Source organism: Barbus barbus (genome assembly GCF_936440315.1).
Source record: "Barbus barbus genome assembly, chromosome: 31".
In the NCBI taxonomy this organism is placed as follows: Eukaryota; Metazoa; Chordata; class Actinopteri; order Cypriniformes; family Cyprinidae; genus Barbus; species Barbus barbus.
Window position 1 is genome coordinate 20,836,238 of NC_136759.1, and position 20,068 is coordinate 20,856,305.

The following is a 20,068-nucleotide window of genomic DNA, read 5'->3' on the forward strand; positions in this document are numbered from 1 at the left end:
CCTCAACACATCTGGAAAAGTGTACACCTCACCCAAATTACTCTGTGGTCTGCCAGTGATTTTACTAGCTGTTTTAGTGACCCATGCCAGATTATTGTTCTGCTTATAATTAAGGTGCCCATACCAAGAAGTCAAATTATAGGTCAGCACACTCTCTACCAATGGTTTGTAAGCAATCTCCAGTGTGTTTTCACTCACTCCAAACCTACTGATTCTCCTTAGGAACAGATGTTGCATGCATTTTTAAAAATATAATTAATGTTATCCTCAAAATTCAGTTTGCTATCTATATATGTGCCAAGATATTTAAAATAATCAACAATCTCAACTGGGTGACTATCTATCATTACATATTATTTAAAAAAAAAAAAATATATATATATATAAGCCTGTATATAATTGATATAATTATTCAATTTAAATGGTAATCTGTTATTTATAAATTTACCATTAATGACACATTTAAAAAAAAAAAAAATTCTGATAAAGTCAGATGTGAGAAGCAAGTTTTCCCTCTGGTTTGTAAGCTAAAGTGGGACATACAGTGCCTTTTGATGGTTTTCAATTATTTCATTTTAAATTGTGCTATAAAAACTAAATTAGCAACTGTTTCCTTTCATTTTCTTTAATAGGACATTGAATAACATATAATCGTCCTCTAATATGTTACGTATAACGGCATCTTTTCCAGCGTCTATCATAGTTTCACCATTATGATTTATAGCTCAAATACAGATAAGCTATGATTTATAGCCCAAATACAAATAAATGATTGTACTAGTATAAGAATGAATCTATTAAACCCTCTACATTGCCTTTTCTCCATAGACTTCCATTGTACAGTAAGCACATTACTCAACCTCAACACTTTTTTACAAACCGAGGAGCAAGCTGAAATGATTTTCTGTGCCCACAGATGCTGTCAGTAAAGCTTAAGCCGTATTGTACCTGGAACAAGTTCTCCATGTATTTTTATGTTTTTCATTCTGTCATCCTCTCTGCTAGATTCTTCTGAGAATCAATCAGGAAAAGAGGATGAAAAAAATTCAACTCGACTCAAACCTCATGAATCAAGAAGATTCATTTCAACAGATTTATGCATCACCATGTTTATTATACCTGCTGGAAATGCTCCGACATTACCTTCCACAAACTACACCAGAATTTCTAAGGTTACATGTGTACAAAACAGTCCTTCATAGCAATACGTTTCAAGCAAACCTAATTCTCAGTGACATGCAGCCTAATGCTCAGGTCTAGGGTCAGTTAGGAATAAGAATACACATCCAGTACAGCTAGTACTAGCAAAGATCAGCCGGTTGCTAACAGCAGCTGATCTAAGAACAGTCTAGGTAGTCTTTGTGCACTCATTTTGTATGCTGATAAGTGATAAGGCCGAGGGGCAGCCTGCTTATCAGTCCTCATAAGATAACATCCATTCTCAGAGGTGCACCTGGAGGGCAAACCAATGACGATACTGGAAAACACCAGTCTCTTCCAGGTTATTTTGCAAAAATGTTCTCAGTAATATGTAAAAAAGTGGATCTGAAACTAAAGGTGGAGTCACCACAGAGCACAAAATAGAAAAAAAGTCCAATTTAACAGATACGTGTATCATGACTAATACATTTCCGGTGACCTGGAGATTATCAGCTTGACATCAATCGTGAACAACAAAGTAGGGATGGGTCATGATGGTCGATTAGTCAATTAGTGAGACTGACTAACTTTTTAATGATTTTCCGGTACTTTAATTTGCATGTTAAACGCATGCTGTGCTTTAGCAGTTTAGGTCACATTGGCAAAATTTGGGTGAAATTTTGTGGTGAAAAAAGATCTATCGTCCATGCATGAAGCACCGTTCACACAGAAGTCTTTTTCAACCTTCTGTTGATCAATGCGGCAAATTCACATGAATGTGAATGCAATCTTGAGGAACACTTTGCACAAAACTACCCATTGCACAGATTCATATTGAAATGACTGGATTTCGGCCACAAAATTTCAACGAGCACCGGGAATGTGACCATACCTTTAGACAGTTTTGACCATTAAAACTCTTAAAACATAGTTTATTCATTGCCTTCAAAGCACCACTGTCAGGAAAGCCACATTCAGAAGAACGTCTCTGGCCATTGTGTCACATCTTGTGCTGTTTTTTTGAATGTCCTGCAAGTTTTTGAGATTCTTCAAATATTCTAAATTTTAAAACCGTGTCTCGAGATCTTTCGGTCGGTTTTCTTCCATTTTGTCTCTTAAAGGTACGGTCACATTACCAAAATTTTGAGAAAGTTAAGCAATTTGTGAAGCTCCATTCACACAGAATTGACTTTAAAACCAAGCAGCTTTCTGTTGGTAAATGCGGCGAATGCGCTTGACCAACTTGAACCATTTGCAAATGTACATGTGGAAATCTTTCGTCCTGACATGAAATTAATAATAGCGTGTATTTCCATTGAACTAACTGGGTTTCGCCTGTGAAAATACGCAGAATACTGGTAAATGTGACCGTACCTTTAGAAAGACATCTAGTTGGGGGAGACGAACCCAAATCCAGCCCATTTCGAAAAAAAATAGTTTCGCACATGCCTACAATGAACAGTTTGACTTTGTGTCTACATGTCGGAATCCAAAATAGTTCTTTCCCGACCTTAAAGCTGCAACCCAGAAACAAATCTGCAGCAGTCCTGGCTGAAGGAGGTCAGAGTTCAGACGGCCTGCCAAAGACACCCAAAGCTACGCTTTCTTACAGAGGACTACCTCCATCCTACGCTCGTGGTGCACTAAAAATCACTAGAGTTCAGGCAGGTACTCTTCATTCCTCTCGTCCTCCGCCTCGGTCTCTTCTTCAAAGGATGCTAACACGCTCTGTCAGCCCCTGCATGTCGGCATCCTCCGCACCCTCCAGCTCGTCGTCATCGGACGCAGGTGGCGGGGGCACCAGGTGAGCAGGGTAAGGCAGCGTGTGGTCACGGGCGTACTGCTGCCAGCGGCTGTCATCGCTCTCGTGGGTTATGTAACGCCCCCCGAGCTTTGACTCCAGCTCTCGGAGGTCCAACCAGGCCTGGTAATCCTGAAAGAGCAGACAGGAATGGGGGGGGGGGGGGGGGGGGGGGGGGGCAAATGAGGAGATGATAAAGACAGAAGGACGCCACAACTAATGATGATTCATTTTGTTTGCGGTGTCTAAAAGCACTTTACTTAAGGACCTTATTTGCCCTTAATGTAATTTGCTTGTCAAACATAAAACTCTTTTACTGCAAATTCATACTTGGATTTTGTCATCTCAGGGCTTGTTTTTCATATTTGTCCTTTTTCCTTCTTTCATGTGGCGCTTTTAATGTAATTACAGACCTATTTCCATTTTTTTTCATGTGAATATAATAGCCTTATCCTTGTCTAGATTATCTTTCTTGCTATATATATATATATATATATATATATATATATATATATGCCATATGTAGCACCCCAATCATGGAAAGAGCCATTAATAGCATGAGTCTGATATTGGCATTACCTGTAGATAGGTATGGCTGAGACTCTTGTCCACACTGTAGCGTTTTCTCATCTTCACTTGGAGCAGGTTATTGATGAGGTCGATAGCTTTGGAGAAACGGAGAGATCACACAAACAAAATCTGCATTGATTGAAGCTAAATGATTTACAGCAGTGGACAGAAAATCAAAGGCGGATGGAACGACTCAACGGTCAGCCTGCTTTTAATGCATCGAATTTCTTTTTGTTATTATGAAGTAAATTTCCAGGAAAAGCCACGCAAAGTGTTCTCTATTCAGCTCTTTTAACTTTTCATATACTTGTATTCTCAATTTGATCTGACATTTTATTGTACATCAGGAACTTGTACTTAATTCGGTGTAATTTTACTGTGTTTGTACCTTCAGGAGAGATCTGTTTCCATGGGTTGGGTGGGTACATGAAGGCGGCATTGTGGATCTGATCATTGATGTCTTCATCCTCGTTGAAGGGGAAAGTTCCACTCAGACTGACATACATAATCACACCTACAGACCACATATCCAGAGAGCGATTGTAACCCTGGTTCAGCAGGACCTCGGGGGCCAAATAAGCTGGCGTGCCAACGACTGAACGGCGGAAAGACTTCTCTCCGATGATGCGAGCAAAACCAAAGTCACAAAGTTTCACCTATGGATATCCCGTGTGGGTGGGAAGAAGTGTTAAGAGTCAACGAAGTGTAAAAAGGAGAAGCATAACCTTGCATTATGCAACAGAGAAAAAAGCTGTAGTTTGTTTCCCATGCCTCTATATCAGGATGTGTTAAAATTGTGTTTTTATTTGTATTTATTTCTGACCTGTGGGAAAGGATCCGCTGATGCTAACAGCACATTCTCAGGCTTGAGGTCACAGTGCACTATGTTTTTGAAGTGAAGGTGCCTCAGAGCAGCCAAAATCTAGAGAGGGAATGACAAAGAAGATACTGGTTTAAAATAATGTCTTTAATGGCCCATTAACACCAAGAACGATACCGATAACTAGGGGAGAGGAGGGCACAACCTTTTTGAATTTCTCAGTTTGTGTAAATCCACAAGGGGTTCAGAGTATAATTTTTTATCGACAGTAATTTCACACTTGTCTAGTAAAAGTATGTAACTTTGTTTCATCATTACAGCGCATACATTTTTCTTTATTTACCCTCTAAAAATGGAAGTGAAATGTGACAACGTGCCCCGTAGGTGGGGTACACTGTAACATGTGAGGGGGTGGGGTGTGTTGTAACACGACCATATGACAGCTTAAAATGTTATATGATCTAATGAAATACACGAGACAAACTAAAATATTGTGTCAATAAGATAAAATTATTAACTTTTTCAAATAAAATTTATTTTGGAGTTTGACCATGAACACATTGCAGCCATGCTTGGTACGGCCCATAAACAAGCTAAAATGCTTTACATTTCTTTAAATAATTTCTGAACATTAAAATTGACTGTCAGTCTTTATTCACCTGTTTCTCGTAGTTTCTCATTAAAATGCATTAAAGTAAACAGTATAAATTACATTGTTAATGTAATAGAATAGCATAGTTTAATTATAGCGGGGCACATTGTAACAGAGTTACAATATTCCTCATCTATGCAACTGGAATTTAAAAACGGTTAATGTCTTCTGCTACGTAGCGAAGCATTAAAAATCTAAATTGAAAAATATCAGACTAGAGATTAAAATAATTGTTCTCATTTTAAATGAATACTTAAAACTAAGATGAAAAATTTACTTAAGGCAGAAACGTACTTTTACTTTGGTAAAAATAAATTTTCAGCGATATCTTCAAAAGATTTTTGAATGTTGGCACACTTTTTTCTCTATATAGTGTTGATATGGCAACTAGTAAATACCGTACATTTTGTTAATTTGTTCTAGAATGTGTAGAAATATTTAAACCACGAGTGTTACAACTAATCCTGCATTAGTAGTTTGTACCCCGCGCTCCCCTATACAATAAAAACTTGGACAGCCAATGAGAATCAACCTAGGTTTAAAGAGCTTGAGAAGAAAACTGCATTGCATTCTTTAAAAAAAAAAAACACAAAGCTTAAAATATGAATTATTACATTAATATGAACTAATGATGAAATTAAATACTACATTAATATGAACTAATGATGAGTTAAGGCATGTACTAATCAAGAACTAACCTTACAACATGGATTCATGTGTGAAATTTACCCCAAAGTGTTAATCAGTATATTATATATAACATGTAGTTAAGGTGGCCAGTATTCACACATGAATTCATATGATTCATGCCATATTTAAGATTATTTCTTGATTGGTACTTGGCTACGCGTCTTAACTCATCATTAGTTCATATTAACAGGTTTGAACACATTTGAATTCTATATGAGAAAAGTGAAGTTTGCACCACAACAATAACAATAACAACACAGTTAGAGTAACAATATTCTTGAAATCACTTTCAGAATGATTTTTTTTCCAGGTGATGAATGACAAAAACATCAACAGTCAGTCAGAATCCAAAGACATGAACGAGCATTTAAAGGGGTCACTGAGAAATTGAAATTCCCTTAATCTTTTGATATTTAAGAGGTTATTGTGCTATAAAAACATCCTGTACGTTTCAGAATGCAAAACTTTCTCATTAGTCAAAAAACAGCTTATATTGAAGCCAGTCTGCCAAAACGACAGGTTGTGGAATGTACCACTTTGTGATGTAATAGTGTGGCTAAGCACCGCCTCCGCAGAAGAAGATCAACACCTGCTTCTACATCGCTGCCTGTTTAGCCCCGCCCACAGATACACGCATGTCGAGTAAATAACAAGAGAGGAAAATGCATGTCTACACAGAAAGACACTGTGCAGTGCCAAGTTGTGGAAAAACAGTGTTTGCATTGCCTTGCTTTTGATCCTAACATTAAGAAAGAGTCCACTGCTGCCCACTGCTGTCTCTGTGTGTGTGTGTGTGTGTGTGTGTGCACTTGGATGAGATGAGGGGGTTAAAAACAGGACAGAAAATAGCTTATTACTTCTAAATTATGTGTCTTGATAACATAAGTGGACCTCAGAGAACAGTACAAAATAATGAAAAGGCAGTTCATGACCCCTTTAAAGCAGCAGACGAGAAAAATGTTTTATGCACTTATAATAAACAGGTTATAGTTATAGTTAAGGGATTATAACTGTCCCTATTGGTGTGAACAAGCATTTAGAATGACTGTGAAAACCATATGTCCTTGGTGTGAACATCCCTTAACTTCTGAGAAGCAAGTTCTAAGCTCGAAATACAGCGCTGACCTGCGTGATGAGGAACTTGGTGAGTCTCTCAGGAAGTCGTCCTTTCTCACTCGACAGAATCATCTCAAGCATGTCACCATGAAGTTTCTCCATTACCACAAACACCTTCTCCGGCGTCTCAAACATGCATTCAAGATTCACTATACCCAAGTGTCTCAGGCTCTGAGTGAGGATGAAAGGACAAGTTAAAGAGATGCGGTCTAGTGAGTCACGTTGTTGCTTATTTGCATTCATGACCTTATGTTAGGTGTCCTCACAATCAGCTGGCACACAGCAGGTTTAATTGTGTTATATGTGTTCATTATCATTCAGTCAATACAATGGCACTCATTAGCCACACAGTTCTACGTGTGATGAATCATTGAATCTCTTTCGCCCCCTGCTGGTCACCTGCAATATGGCTACTTCATTCCTCAGCTGGCTCTCCTGCTTGGTGGGGAACCGGAGCTTGTCGATCACCTTCACGGCTACATCCCGGCCAGTTTTCCTGTGTTTTCCTGTGTGGGTTGAGGAAATGATTATGTGTTGTATATGTGAGATCTTTTGCAAATGTCCATTCTTGCATATCATTAGTTGCTTGCTATTGCATATACTTATGACAAGGGTTAGGAATAAGAATTCCATTTTTGGTGTTTAAACAAAAAAAAAAATAAGATTCAAAAAGAGGATTTTTGCAGTGATGCCATTAGAACAACCATTTTTGGTTCCCCAAAGAACAGTTTTTGAAAGAAATATTTTTCTTAGTGTGAGGAACATTTTAATAATCTAAAAGAGATGCACGATTTTGCCGATATCTGATATGCCGATATTTTTCAACTCATTTTGGCCAATAGCTGATGCCAATACCGATATATTTCCTTTTATGTGGAAACAACATCAAGTCTCTCATGTGCAGAGATTATAAGCAAAATTTTCATTTTAGTGAGTTTGTTTTTCTTTTACTTGTTGGAATTAAATAAACAATAATGAAGTTATTTTACAATGAGAGAACATTGAAAGCTGAAAATAACCATAAGTCAACTGTAAATCAATCATTGCATTTTTTTTCTCTCTCAGATGTGGAAACATTACAATTATGTGAAGATTTAAAAAGCAACAAGTATAAGACGTGTAAAAAATAATTTAAATTTTTTTTGAGCTCTTTGAATTTAGGTTTCATAATCTGTTTGAAAAAACACACATTAATGAATAAATCTGTATATATAAAATTATTTAATTTACAAGTGCCATGTTTGTGATTTTTATTCATGTGAGCTATAGCTTCTGACCTATAAATCAAAGCATACTCGTGATTTTATGGTTTATTTATTTAACACAATCTTAATGTTATTTGGGTATTTTACGTCCATTGTATTACAAATAGGCCAACAGCGCCCCCTAAGTAAATAAACGGCAGTGAATCTAATTAACATTTAGGCAAAAATTTGCTTCAAGAATGACCACACTGCTGATGTGATCTTATCGCTAGCACACCCTGATCACATGTGAGTTATTCATCTTACAGGCAAGGCATATCGGCATAATTTATCATATCGGGCCAATCCCGCTATTCACATTTTAAGCCATTATTGGCCGATTCCGATATCATTCCAATAATATCATGCATCCTTATAAAAAATACCCTTAAAGATTCCATGGATGTTAAAGGTTCTTCATGGAATCAATGCCAATAAGTACCTTTGTTTTTAAGAGTGTAACTTAAAATTGAACTTCAGTCTAGAATATCATAACACCTTAAGGGTGCATGTGCTCTGTTCACATGGTCCAGTAAGAAAACACTTAGCAAGCATCCAGAATAGCCTGGCAACCACCAAGCACACCTTAGCAACCACAAATGTTTTCAGCCATAGACATACCTCCATATACCACACCAAATTGTCCAGAGCCCAGAACCTCATCAGCAAAGATCTGGTACACCATTCCAATGTCCTGTTGGGTACATCATCATCATTTATTATTATCTAACTCATTATCTTAATCATCTTTGTCATCATCAGACTATGTGATGTATCACATCTTTAAAGGTCATGTTTACTTACCACGTTCTCCTGAATCTGACTGTTAGACACTGAGATGCTGACTGATGCCTGGCCTGAAAATTAATCAGATTAATAACCATATTAGTCTCACTTCATAATCTTAGTGTCAAACTCGTACTGTATAAAAGTCAATGACAAAAGTTTCAATGCTAAAAGTAGAATGCAAAATTCGCAAAAAACTGCAACTTCTTTCTTCATGTTGATATGAAACTTGCTGATATGGACTATGTATGTATATATGTACATACATACAGTATCTATCTATCTATCTATCTATCTATCTATCTATCTATCTATCTATCTATCTATCATCTATAAAATAAACAATGACATTCATTCATTCATTTATGTATTTTTAAATAGTCCAAATTAAGAAAATGAGCATCATATTATATTATCATATCATAGCATCATCATATCTAACTAAATTCTCCTCATAACCAAATGATTTGTTTAGGTTTCATAACAGTGACCCCTATTATGATTATATATGCAGAATCACACCTTTCTTCCAAAATTAATCTCACTTACGGTGAGGAGTATGACCTTTTGCTGGAGGGTTGTCTTGGAAGATGACTGGCATGAGGGCTTGACGTATAGCAGTCTCCCATCCTTTGGCAAACTCTCGTCCCACCCCACTATTGGGCGCAACACTACTGGGGCTGGTGGAGATGGGCAGACCAGACACACTGGATGATGGGGACGGGGTGGTGTTGGGGTCTTCACCAACAAAGTAGATCAAGGTACCCGTCATGATCTCAAAGCAGTGGGGGCTTGTGCCAGGAGGAACGAGAGAGAAATCACCTGCCTGGCGAACCTCCAGGATTTCTGAGAGCGGGATCTCCTGCGGAGGGAGGCAAAGGAGCAAATTAAACCCTCAATCATGCAGACAATATGCACCAAGGTTAATTAAAAAGCAGGGTCTGGGTTAATGCCAGTGTGAGTTGAGATAATTAACTGAAATGATACATCAAACCAGGTAATTCTACATGTGAAGTCACCCTAATGGCCAACTAGCTTGTGAAAACCATTCATAATACATTATTTCATGAACCCAGAATATTCATGCTTCATCTGTCACTGTGAATGCATAATGCATAATGTAATGTGGCATTTCCACACACACACATTAACTCCTTTCTCATGTGCAATTTAGCTCAAAATGTCTATAAACGATGGGAAGCTTGTTTCCACCATGGGAGGGATGGAAAAATTAATAAATAAATACTGTACATACATACATACATAAAAACAAAAAAGAATAAGTGATTGTGACTTTTTATCTTATAATTCTGACTATTTTTTCACAATTACGAAAAAGTCAGAATTGTGAGCTATAAATTCAGAATTGTAAAGAAAAAGGTCTCAATTACCTTTATTTATTTATTATTTTTTTTTATTCTGTGGCAGAAATGAAAAAATAGAATTGCGAAATGTAAACTGAACTGTGAGAAGAAAAGTTAGAATTCTGATTTCATATCTCACAATTCTGACTTTTTTCTTGCAGCTCTGAGACAGTCACAATTTTTCTGTTTATATCTCATGATTTTTTTTTCTGAGAAAAATACAGAATTGTTCTGAGTTTATATCGCAATTTTGACTTTTTCTTGCAATTCTGAGAAAAGAAAGTCGGAATTGCAAGATATAAACATAGAATTGCAAGACATAAACTCTAACTCTAAAAATTCTAACTTTTGATCTTTAAATTCCAAGCTTCTGACTTTCTTTTCCTTCATGGAATACAAAATTAAAAAGTAATTGTGACTTTATCTCACAATTCTGAGTTTTATATGCCACAATTCTGACTTTTTTCTCAAAATTGCAAAAAAAAAAAAAAAAAAATCAGAATTGATTTAAGATATAAAATGAAAATTCTAAATTTTGTTCTTGCAATTTCAAGTTAACATCCTCACAACAGTTTTTTTTTGTTGTTGTTTCCAACATGGAAAAAATTGCTTTTTACAACTTTTTTTTATCTCACAGTTCTGAATTCATACCTCGCAATTCTCAGAATCACATGAAAAAGTCGGATTTTGGAGATATAAACTCTAAAAGTCAGAATTGTGAGATAAAAGATTTACCTTTTTTTTTTTCATGCCATGGCAGAAACAGGCTTTCATAATAAACAGTCACTAAACCACAAAAGAAAGTGAGATTCTACCTTGTAGTATTTGTTGGTGGTGTCGTTTTGAAATAGGATGATGCATTTGCAGTCCAGGCGCCAATAGTGTTTCTTCCTCTGTTGGAGGGTGGGATGAGAGGTCAGAGGTCATAGCTCAACAAGGAGTAGATGCTGGGGTCAGCTTCACCCCAGCAGACAGGAGGAAGAAAGCGAAGTGTAAACAGAGCTGAAGACAAGAGGAGGATGCAAGAGAAAAAACAGGAGGAAAGTTAGAAAGAAAAGCCTAAAGAGGAGTAAAATGTTGCACAGAAATTCAGACGTTTTACAGGAGAGCAAGAACAGATCAATATATCAATGTTGAGAAAATGCCAATTTGTCCCCATTCTTTGTGGAAATACTCGTCTAGAAGCACCAAACACTATGAGTGACATTTACAGCTATTCATTCCTACAAATCAATACCCACTCCTGCAGGGGATGCTCAGAATAGCCTGTGATTTAAAAGCTGAAGGTTTGCTGATATTATAGCACAAGTGTGCAGATTGATGCAGAACAGATAAAGAAATATCAATAGGGTGTTTGGAAGTGAGGTAAGAATAGTGTATAGACTAGACAGAAAACTCTGTCTGGCTGTGCTAAACTAAAAACTATTTACTCATCTTCATATTGTTCAAACTCTGTAGAACACAATTTAAATGAAGAAAATCCTTGTCACTATTTTTATATAATAGCAAATATTTACAATGGAGTTTAAGACTCAAAACACTTAAATGGAGAAATGAATAAATAAATACATAAAAGTGGTCCATACAACTACTGCTCTATATTACTATGCAGGACTATTATGGAGGGCCAAATTAATGAAATTTAAACCATTAAATAAATATGTGCAAACAAATAATACATTTTAAGTAACTAGGAAACCTGTAAGTAGAAATGTAAGTAGATAAATGACTGGCAATCTGGCAATTGCAGTATTATTATTATTATTGTGTGTGTGTGTGTGTGTGTGTGTGTGTGTGTGTGTGTATTCATTCCAAAACCATTTGGAAGATTTATTGGTAAATGTAAGACGCTCTTCAAAAGATCCCTTTTTGGTTCTAAAGAAAAAAGTCATACAGGTTTGTAACGAAATGAGAGTGAGCAAATGAGGTCAAAATATTAATTCTGGGGTAAATTATCCCTTTCAGGTCAGCCAGCAGTCAGAGGAAGTACCAGTGTGTCCTTGTTGCTGTAGTGCACCATCCAGCCTTCCTTGATGGCTGTGCTAGAGCGACGTGTGGTCTGCCTGATCGACTGCACTACTCTCATCAGAGGAATATTAGCACTGGGGAAACATGAGAGCACACGTCATAAATCATGAGATCTTATAAGAGAATCCAGGTGTGTGACAGACATAGAGGTATGCAGGCAACTGCATGCTGAATAAAAGCTATTCGTACAAAGAAAGATGCTCAAAATCAACATGAATTATGAATAGTTTGCAAAAAGCTAATATCTTATTGGTCAGTTCATTTTATTGCAAAGGGAAACTGTGATGTGAAGGTCTTGTACACCTTGTAATTTTGATGTATATAATTTGTATAAGCCATAAAACCATCTCATGCTCATTGGAAATACATTACTCATAACTCAAAACCTGAGATAGTTAGTCCAAATATGCATATTTCACTGCACTTTTCAGATGACGTCCACAATAGGTGCTTATCAGTGATATCACTTTTTCTCAATTGCAAATGGGGGTTTATAAACAGCACAGTGTAAAAATAACATGCCTGTGGGTACAAAACAGTTGCAAAATGATATTTTGCTTCTTGCAGAATGTTTTATAGCAGTTTCCGGTAAAATGTGCTGTGAGTGTTACAAAATAGTGTTTCGTTTTCTTAGTTTTCTCATTTTCTCAGTTATTACATTGTTTATTTGTACATATCATGGCATTTCAGAAATTAAATGTCTGGCAAGTGGCACTAAACTGTGTTAATCGCGTAAAAAAAAAGCAGCCCTAGAATAACTCAGCCTTGACTGATAGTATTAACAAAAGCAAATGCGAGATAAAAACACATTTGCTGAAGCAGCCATGCCAATTTAGCTTCCTTGCGCAAGGCTTTGAGCTCTTTTGTGGATTGTTGTGTCTCTTTTTTTAACAGATTCGTACCAGAGCGCTCCGTATAGCAAGTGCAATGCTCTACCAGGTGAGCTATCGAGCAAGTTTACTATGTCAGAAAAGCCATACATATGGAGCTGGTTATGTTATGCAAACAATAAAATGTATTAGATTACAAATCAAAAACTTTGGTAAAAATGTTTTAATGTCAGAACATGGAATTGTGCAATGAACCGTGCAAAAATAAGCCTCTGTTTATTGCTAATCTGACTCCTGTAATCATAATTTCTGTGAAAAGGAACAAAATTTGTTGCTATTTTATTGCCACTAGTGTTGATTTCAGCTGGAAACTGATGTATATATAGGTACATTTTTGCAGAAATGTAGGCAGTTACATATTTCCAATGAGCCTGAGTCACATAAAACTCTATTATTATTCTTTCCAATTTTGTGTTTACAGTGATTAGGTCTTATTTTTTTCTGTGTGTCTGAAACCTGTCTTACTACCTCTGGTCTCCACTGGCTCCATCCTGGTTGCTGTCTGGGGAGAAAGACCCGGGGATACTGCAGGCCTCGTCTGAGTCGTCCATCAGAGACGATTTATCAGTGTCAGAATACTCATTACTGTAGTCCATCGGCACCTCCGTGTCTGTGCTTGGACTTAATATGTCTGAGAGACAGACAGATGGGAAAGAAGTAAAAACAAATCACACACAAGCACCATAAAGTGACAAACAATAATTACATGTTTGCATAAGCAGAAATATTCCAAATGTGTTAACAATGTCCATCATGTTAACAATGTTTCTCTCACACTCATTACCGAGACTCTCCCCTAAGCAGTCATTTGGGATCTTGTATGCACATCGCTTGTGGCAGTTGAACTTGCAGTCTTAAAAAAGAAGGAAAAAAAGTGTCATAAAATCAAATATTGAAAATTATAACAAATATAAATACTACAAATTAATGTTTTAAATTATTATAAATCTTTTAAATGAAATTAATACTGTATGTATGTAGAATACACATAAGTCTGCTCCTTGACAATATAATTTTTTACTTATCATTTTAAATTAATACTGTACTACATTAACGTTCAAAAGCTTGTGGTCAGTAAGATTTTTTTTAATGCTTCTGAAAGTCCTTTAGATCATTTATGCTCTTAAAAGTATCTTATGTTTATCAAAGCTGCATTTATTTGATCAAAAGTAAAGTAAAAACAGTAAAATCATAAATTGAAATATTAATACAAGTGAAAATCTCTTTTCTATTTGTATATGTTTTAAAATGTAATTTATTCCTGTGAAGGCAAAGCTGATTTTCCAGATGATTTGCTGTTGCTGTTTCTCAATATCAATATCTATTTTTTTTTTTTTTTTTTTTTTTTTGTTATATAATTTTTTATATATATATCTTACATTATTTTATTATTTTTTGGGTGGGGGTGATACATTCTTAAGGATTCTTTCATGATTAGAAAAGAAATAGAAATTTGAAATAGAAATGTTTCCATACAGTAAATGTTGTTACTGTCACCTTTCATAAGCTTAATGCATCCTTTGATAAATAAAATTATTAATTTGTTTAAAACAATTTGGGGGAAAAGAAAAATATTACTGACCCTTTTTTAAAAGAGAGTGTACATATTAAGTGTACTTTTACTGTTATTTTAAGATAATCTACAAGCACGTTAACTACATAATTACATCTCAAATCAATATTTAATTTAAACTCAAATCAATATTTTATGTCCATGCATTTATTTATTTGACTGAAGAATGTCCAGTCAGCCAATCACTACTGCAAACTCACCTTGTCATTGCATACCCGTATGGGTCATTATGCAGGTAGGTGTGGAATTCACTAATACAACATGAATGAATCCAATTTCCTGGCTGTTGTAGTACTAATTTGTAATTCAGGGTGGATTATTGAGCAGGATTGTCAGACCTTTGCACTGGAGTCCCTGGCGGAAGAGTCCTCTCAGCAGTCTCTTGCAGTACTGACACACGGTGGGACGTGTGTAAGAGTGAACGGCGAATGTGTGCGGGACCTTCACTTTAGCCATGAGGATCTTGTCCAGGTGGACGGGCCGTCCGGTGTAAAAGCGCCTGGCCTCACTGGGGGTGCGGGGCTGGAGACAGATCAACATGATATTTACGTGACATTATATTATTAAATTAAACATTAAATTCCATTATGTTAAAGTTACAGTAACTGAAAAATCTATGTACAGTATATTATTACTAAATATAGTTAATTATATTTTTATGCTAACACTTTACAATACGGTTCATTAGTTAAGTCACATTAAGTAATGCATTGACTAATATTAACTAAGTATGAACAATACATTTGTTATAGTATTTAGTAATCTTTGTTAACAGTAATTAATAAAAAATGCAACTGTTCATTGTTAGTTCATGTTGCTCAGGTACATTAATTAATATTAACGGAGAAAACTTTTGATTTTAATAATGTATTAGTAAGTGTTGCAATAAATATGAACTGAGATTGATAAATGCTTAGAATAATTCAATAAAAATGAATTGTTCTATATATATATATATATATACAGTGGTGTGAAAAAGTGTTGGCCCCCATCCTGATTTTTTTTTTTTTTTACATGTTTGTCACACGTTAATGTATAGGATCATCAAACAAATTTAAATATTAATCAAAGATAACACAAGTAAACACAACATGCAGTTTTTAAATGAATGGTTTTTTATGATGGGAAATGAAAACTGAAATGAAGTGCAAAATGAAGACTTTGGAGTGGCCTAGTCAAAGTCCTGACCTGAATCCTATTGAGATGCTGTGGCATGACCTTAAACATTTACATTTACATTTAGTCATTTGGCAGACGCTTTTATCCAAAGCGACTTACAATTGGGGAATACAAAAAGCGATTAATCTTGAAGAGGAAATCAGACAGAGGAAGTGCTCGTAACACCAAGTCTCAGTCATTGTTCAAATAAGTACAAGCTAGCGGAGAGAAAGATAGAGGGAAATAGTTTTTGTTTTTTTAGGATGAAGTCAAGTACTGCCGAAAGAGATGAGTTTTCAGTTGTTGCTTGAAGATTGACAGGGATCCGGCGTTCCGGATAGGGGTGGGAAGATTATTCCACCAGCCAGGAATGGTGAACGAGAATGTTCTGGAGAGTGATTTTGAGCCTCTCTGTGATGGTACCACAAGGCGTCGCTCACTAGCAGATCTCAGACTTCTGGAGGGGATGTAGGTTCGTAATAGTGAGTGGAAGTAGGAGGTGCATGCCTTTTTAAGCATGAACCGCTTAAAAAGGCAGTTCATGCTCGAAAACCCTCCAATGTGGCTGAATTACAACAATTCTGCCAAGATGAGTGGGCCAAAATTCCTCCACAGCGCTTTAACAGACTTATTGCAAATTATTGCAAACGCTTGATTGCAGTTGTTGCTGCTAAGGGTGGCCCAACCAGTTATTAGGTTTAGGGGGCAAGCACTTTTTCACACAGGGCCATGTGGGTTTGGATTTAGTTTTTCCCTTCATAATAAAAAAACTTCATTCAAAAACTGCATGTTGTGTTTACTTGTGTTATCTTTGATTAATATTTAAGTTTGTTTGATCTGAAACACTAAAGTGTGACAAACATGCAAAAAAATAAAAAATCAGGAAGGGGGCCAACACTTTTTCACACCACTGTATATATATATATATATATATAGAGAGAGAGAGAGAGAGAGAGAGAGAGAGAGCGAGAGAGAGAGAGAGAGAATATATATATATATATATATATATATATATCATTCTAATGTGCTGATTTAGTGAAATATTAATGATTTAGTGCAATGAATCGCATCCAAAATAAAAGTTTGTATTTACATAATATATACATATATGTGTAATGTGTATATTTATTATGTATATATAAATACACACAGGCATGTATATATTTAAGAAAAACATGTTATGTTTATATATTAAATATATTTATATATAAATTAAATGAATATAAATTTATGCATGTAAATATATGTAAATATTTTCTAAATATATATTGTGTGTGTGTATTTATATATACATAATAAATATACACAGTACATACACATGTATTATGTAAAACAAAAACTTTTACTTTGGATGCGATTAATTGCGATTAATCTTTGACAGCACTGTAATGATTTAAACGCTATTCTTACTGAATGAAGACTGCAATAAAGATTGCTGAATATTCAGCTTTGCCATGAAATAATATTTTACAATATTGCTGTTTTTACTGCACTTTTGATCAAATAAATTCAACCTTTGGTAAGCATAAAAGACTTCTTTCAAAAACGTATTACTTAAACTTTTGACTGCCAGTAGCCTATACATAAACATAAAAATTAAAAATTTTTAAAAAACACTTAAAATACACTTAAAATCAAGATGTACAATTTTTACATATATTAATTTTGCACATTTCTTAATTTAATTTGTCCCCTCAAAAGCTGGGGGTTTTACCGAGGAACATACATTATGTTTCTTAGAACATGAAATTGAATGTGTGCTGTACCATCTGGGTGTGCGATCGTATGAGACTGGCTTCTTCAGACGTCACACTGCTGTTGAGACTACTGAGGGACTCTGCGGTGGACAGACGCAGAGACTGACTGCTGGTGAGGGACGCGGTGGACAGCCGCCGCTTCCTCGCCCCGCTGCAGTTATTGGGAATGCTAAAAGCACAGCGCTTGTGGTAATTCAGTCCACAACCTGCAGGGGGAAACAGTGAGATGGAGATAGTTGGGACATGGAAAATATATGTAGTTGCATGACAGCTCACAACAAGTCTAGCTATGACTGAACGAAAACATGTGCAGTATGAAGAATACAAATTGTGAAGTCCCCACCATCGCATTTGAGTCCTTGACGCACCAGGCCGAAAAGCATCTCGCCGCAGTGATCACAGAACGCCGGTGCGCGATACGAGTGCACGTTTAATGCGTGAGGACGAATCTGGAAGTCCTCGGATGTAGCAGCAGCTGCAGAACACACAACAGAATCACAAACAGGAGACATCAGGGCTAACTGCTCAAATGTCATTCAAACCCTGCAGGTTTTATGCAGGTAAATTTGAGACAGTTTAAGACCAAATTGAGTATAAATTGAAGGAAACAAAATACGCCATTATGGTCGCTAAAACTACAGTAAATGTATAGGGAGTTGTATTTGCAACATTTTAAAGTTTGAAAATACAATTTCCAACAGATCTCTGTTATTTTTTTATTTTTTATTAATTTTACAAAAACGTTTACCGTCAAATGTTTTACTACAAACTTCTACTGTACACTGAAAATATGCAAATTTTACAAATTTGCACAATTTCCAACATTTGAAGCTGTGTGTGAGTTGAAGAGATACGGTATCTCCCCATCTCTATCAAATCTGTTATTTCAACATATTCTCACAACACTTCTGCTGATTACATTTGATCTTCAACTTTGGCTCTTGGACATCAGACTAACACTCACACTGCTCCAGTTATTTGTGCATTTCTCCAGATAAAATGTTAAAATACACCAAATGAGACTTTTATAAGATCTAGGTCTTATCCATTCAGTTAAGTGACGTGACTTGTTAAAAGCATTGTGTTGTGATTTTAGTTATTGGCATTACAGCCATTTTAACATTGTAAAAGAGTGTGTAAACCCCCAGGAAATTGCTTTGTGTCACATGCTGTTGATATGTATCACTTTTTCAGTACTTCAAGGATATGTCATTTTAAAAAGAGTCAATACAAGAATACAAAACGTGGATTTATATTCCAGTGTTAACTTGAAACCCCCAGAAATTTCAGATTTTTATATCTGATCAGAAATTTATATCTGATTATGGTCAAATTTCATTTTAAAAATAAAAATAAAGATCTTTATACATTCTCAATATCCCCAGACAGATTCAAATAATTTACTATATTTTATAATATCTTTGATTTTTACATGTTCAGTTTCCTTTTTCATTCATTTAAACTTTTGTGTTTTTGTCATTTTCAAATATTTAATATATTTGTTTATATTATTATTTATTATTCATATTTATTTGATATATTTATAAGTTATATTTATTTCAGTTTTGGGTTTAGTAATTTTTGTACTTCATCCTAAACATATATTATTACAGGTAGTTGCCAAGAAATTTTTATCCAAGATTTATATTTGATTTTATTTCAATGAATGAAAATTAATTTAATAGTTTATTTAACAAAAACACAGAATTATTTAATTAAGTTATTCTCCTTATATTCTCATTACTGCAAAATTAGACATTATTATTATTATTAAATACTAATGTGCAACATGTATTACAATGTATTAATAATTTTATACAGGTTAAATTAAAATTAATTCAAACAAGTATGGTAAAGAAAATTAGATTTATTCAAATTGCGATAATGTGAAATGGGGGCGGGGGTGAAAAAAAGCTCTCCACAGGCCAGTGGTTACTATCATTCATTTCATGTCACCGGAAATGATCATATCTTAATAATGAATGACTTTTAGCTTTGTTGCTGCATGTTTGAATGCCTTTTGAGCTATTGGTTACTACCAATCGACTTACCGGACAAAACAACTTCCACCAGGTCCCCCTCCTGAATGTCCGACACAGCCTTGACCAGCTGCAGGATGTTACTGCTGCTGGTGTCATGCTTGAAGAGGAGGATCTTGTCATAGATCCCATAAAAGCCACATTCAGGAAACTGGACAAAACAAAGAGAAAAAGAAACATTGATTAGCCTCATTTATAACCCATCTATACATATCCACTACACTCTGCTAATGTAATATTTCTCTTTTCCTGTTGTTAACAACCTTCACCACATTACAGCTGCTCATAACAACCACAACATCCTTCATAGATTTTTGGCTCATGGACAAACTTGGAGAATCCAACTTTGAGATGAGCTACTAAGATCGGCGGTCATCATGTTAATGAAGAGCCATTTGCAAGGGTCTCTGATGGTGGCACTTTTGCAGGTGTACCCACCA

General features: G+C 35.5%; 1 protein-coding gene across 3 annotated transcripts in view; it reads right to left on the bottom strand.

Annotated features, from left to right (window-relative positions):
• Positions 1-1,087: 1,087 nt before the first annotated feature.
• LOC306851588 (serine/threonine-protein kinase D2-like) overlaps positions 1,088-20,068 on the bottom strand; it is a 41,043-nt gene continuing 22,062 nt past the window's right edge. Inside the window, exons 2-18 of one of the 3 annotated variants that reach the window (XM_079387950.1) lie at positions 19,641-19,779; positions 17,933-18,064; positions 17,599-17,795; positions 15,013-15,196; positions 13,886-13,954; positions 13,570-13,732; positions 12,174-12,285; positions 10,999-11,076; positions 9,369-9,681; positions 8,838-8,890; positions 8,655-8,727; positions 7,189-7,295; positions 6,799-6,960; positions 4,335-4,433; positions 3,900-4,167; positions 3,521-3,606; positions 1,088-3,073 (exon numbers count right to left, since the gene is read on the bottom strand). In XM_079387950.1, the coding sequence (XP_079244076.1) occupies positions 2,849-3,073; positions 3,521-3,606; positions 3,900-4,167; positions 4,335-4,433; positions 6,799-6,960; positions 7,189-7,295; positions 8,655-8,727; positions 8,838-8,890; positions 9,369-9,681; positions 10,999-11,076; positions 12,174-12,285; positions 13,570-13,732; positions 13,886-13,954; positions 15,013-15,196; positions 17,599-17,795; positions 17,933-18,064; positions 19,641-19,779 (2,460 nt within the window). In that variant the 3' untranslated portion in view covers positions 1,088-2,848. Of the gene's footprint in view, positions 3,074-3,520; positions 3,607-3,899; positions 4,168-4,334; positions 4,434-6,798; positions 6,961-7,188; positions 7,296-8,654; positions 8,728-8,837; positions 8,891-9,368; positions 9,682-10,998; positions 11,077-12,173; positions 12,286-13,569; positions 13,733-13,876; positions 13,955-15,012; positions 15,197-17,598; positions 17,796-17,932; positions 18,065-19,640; positions 19,780-20,068 lie in introns of all 3 variants that reach the window. The other 2 variants (XM_079387949.1, XM_079387951.1) reach the window with 2 other exon arrangements.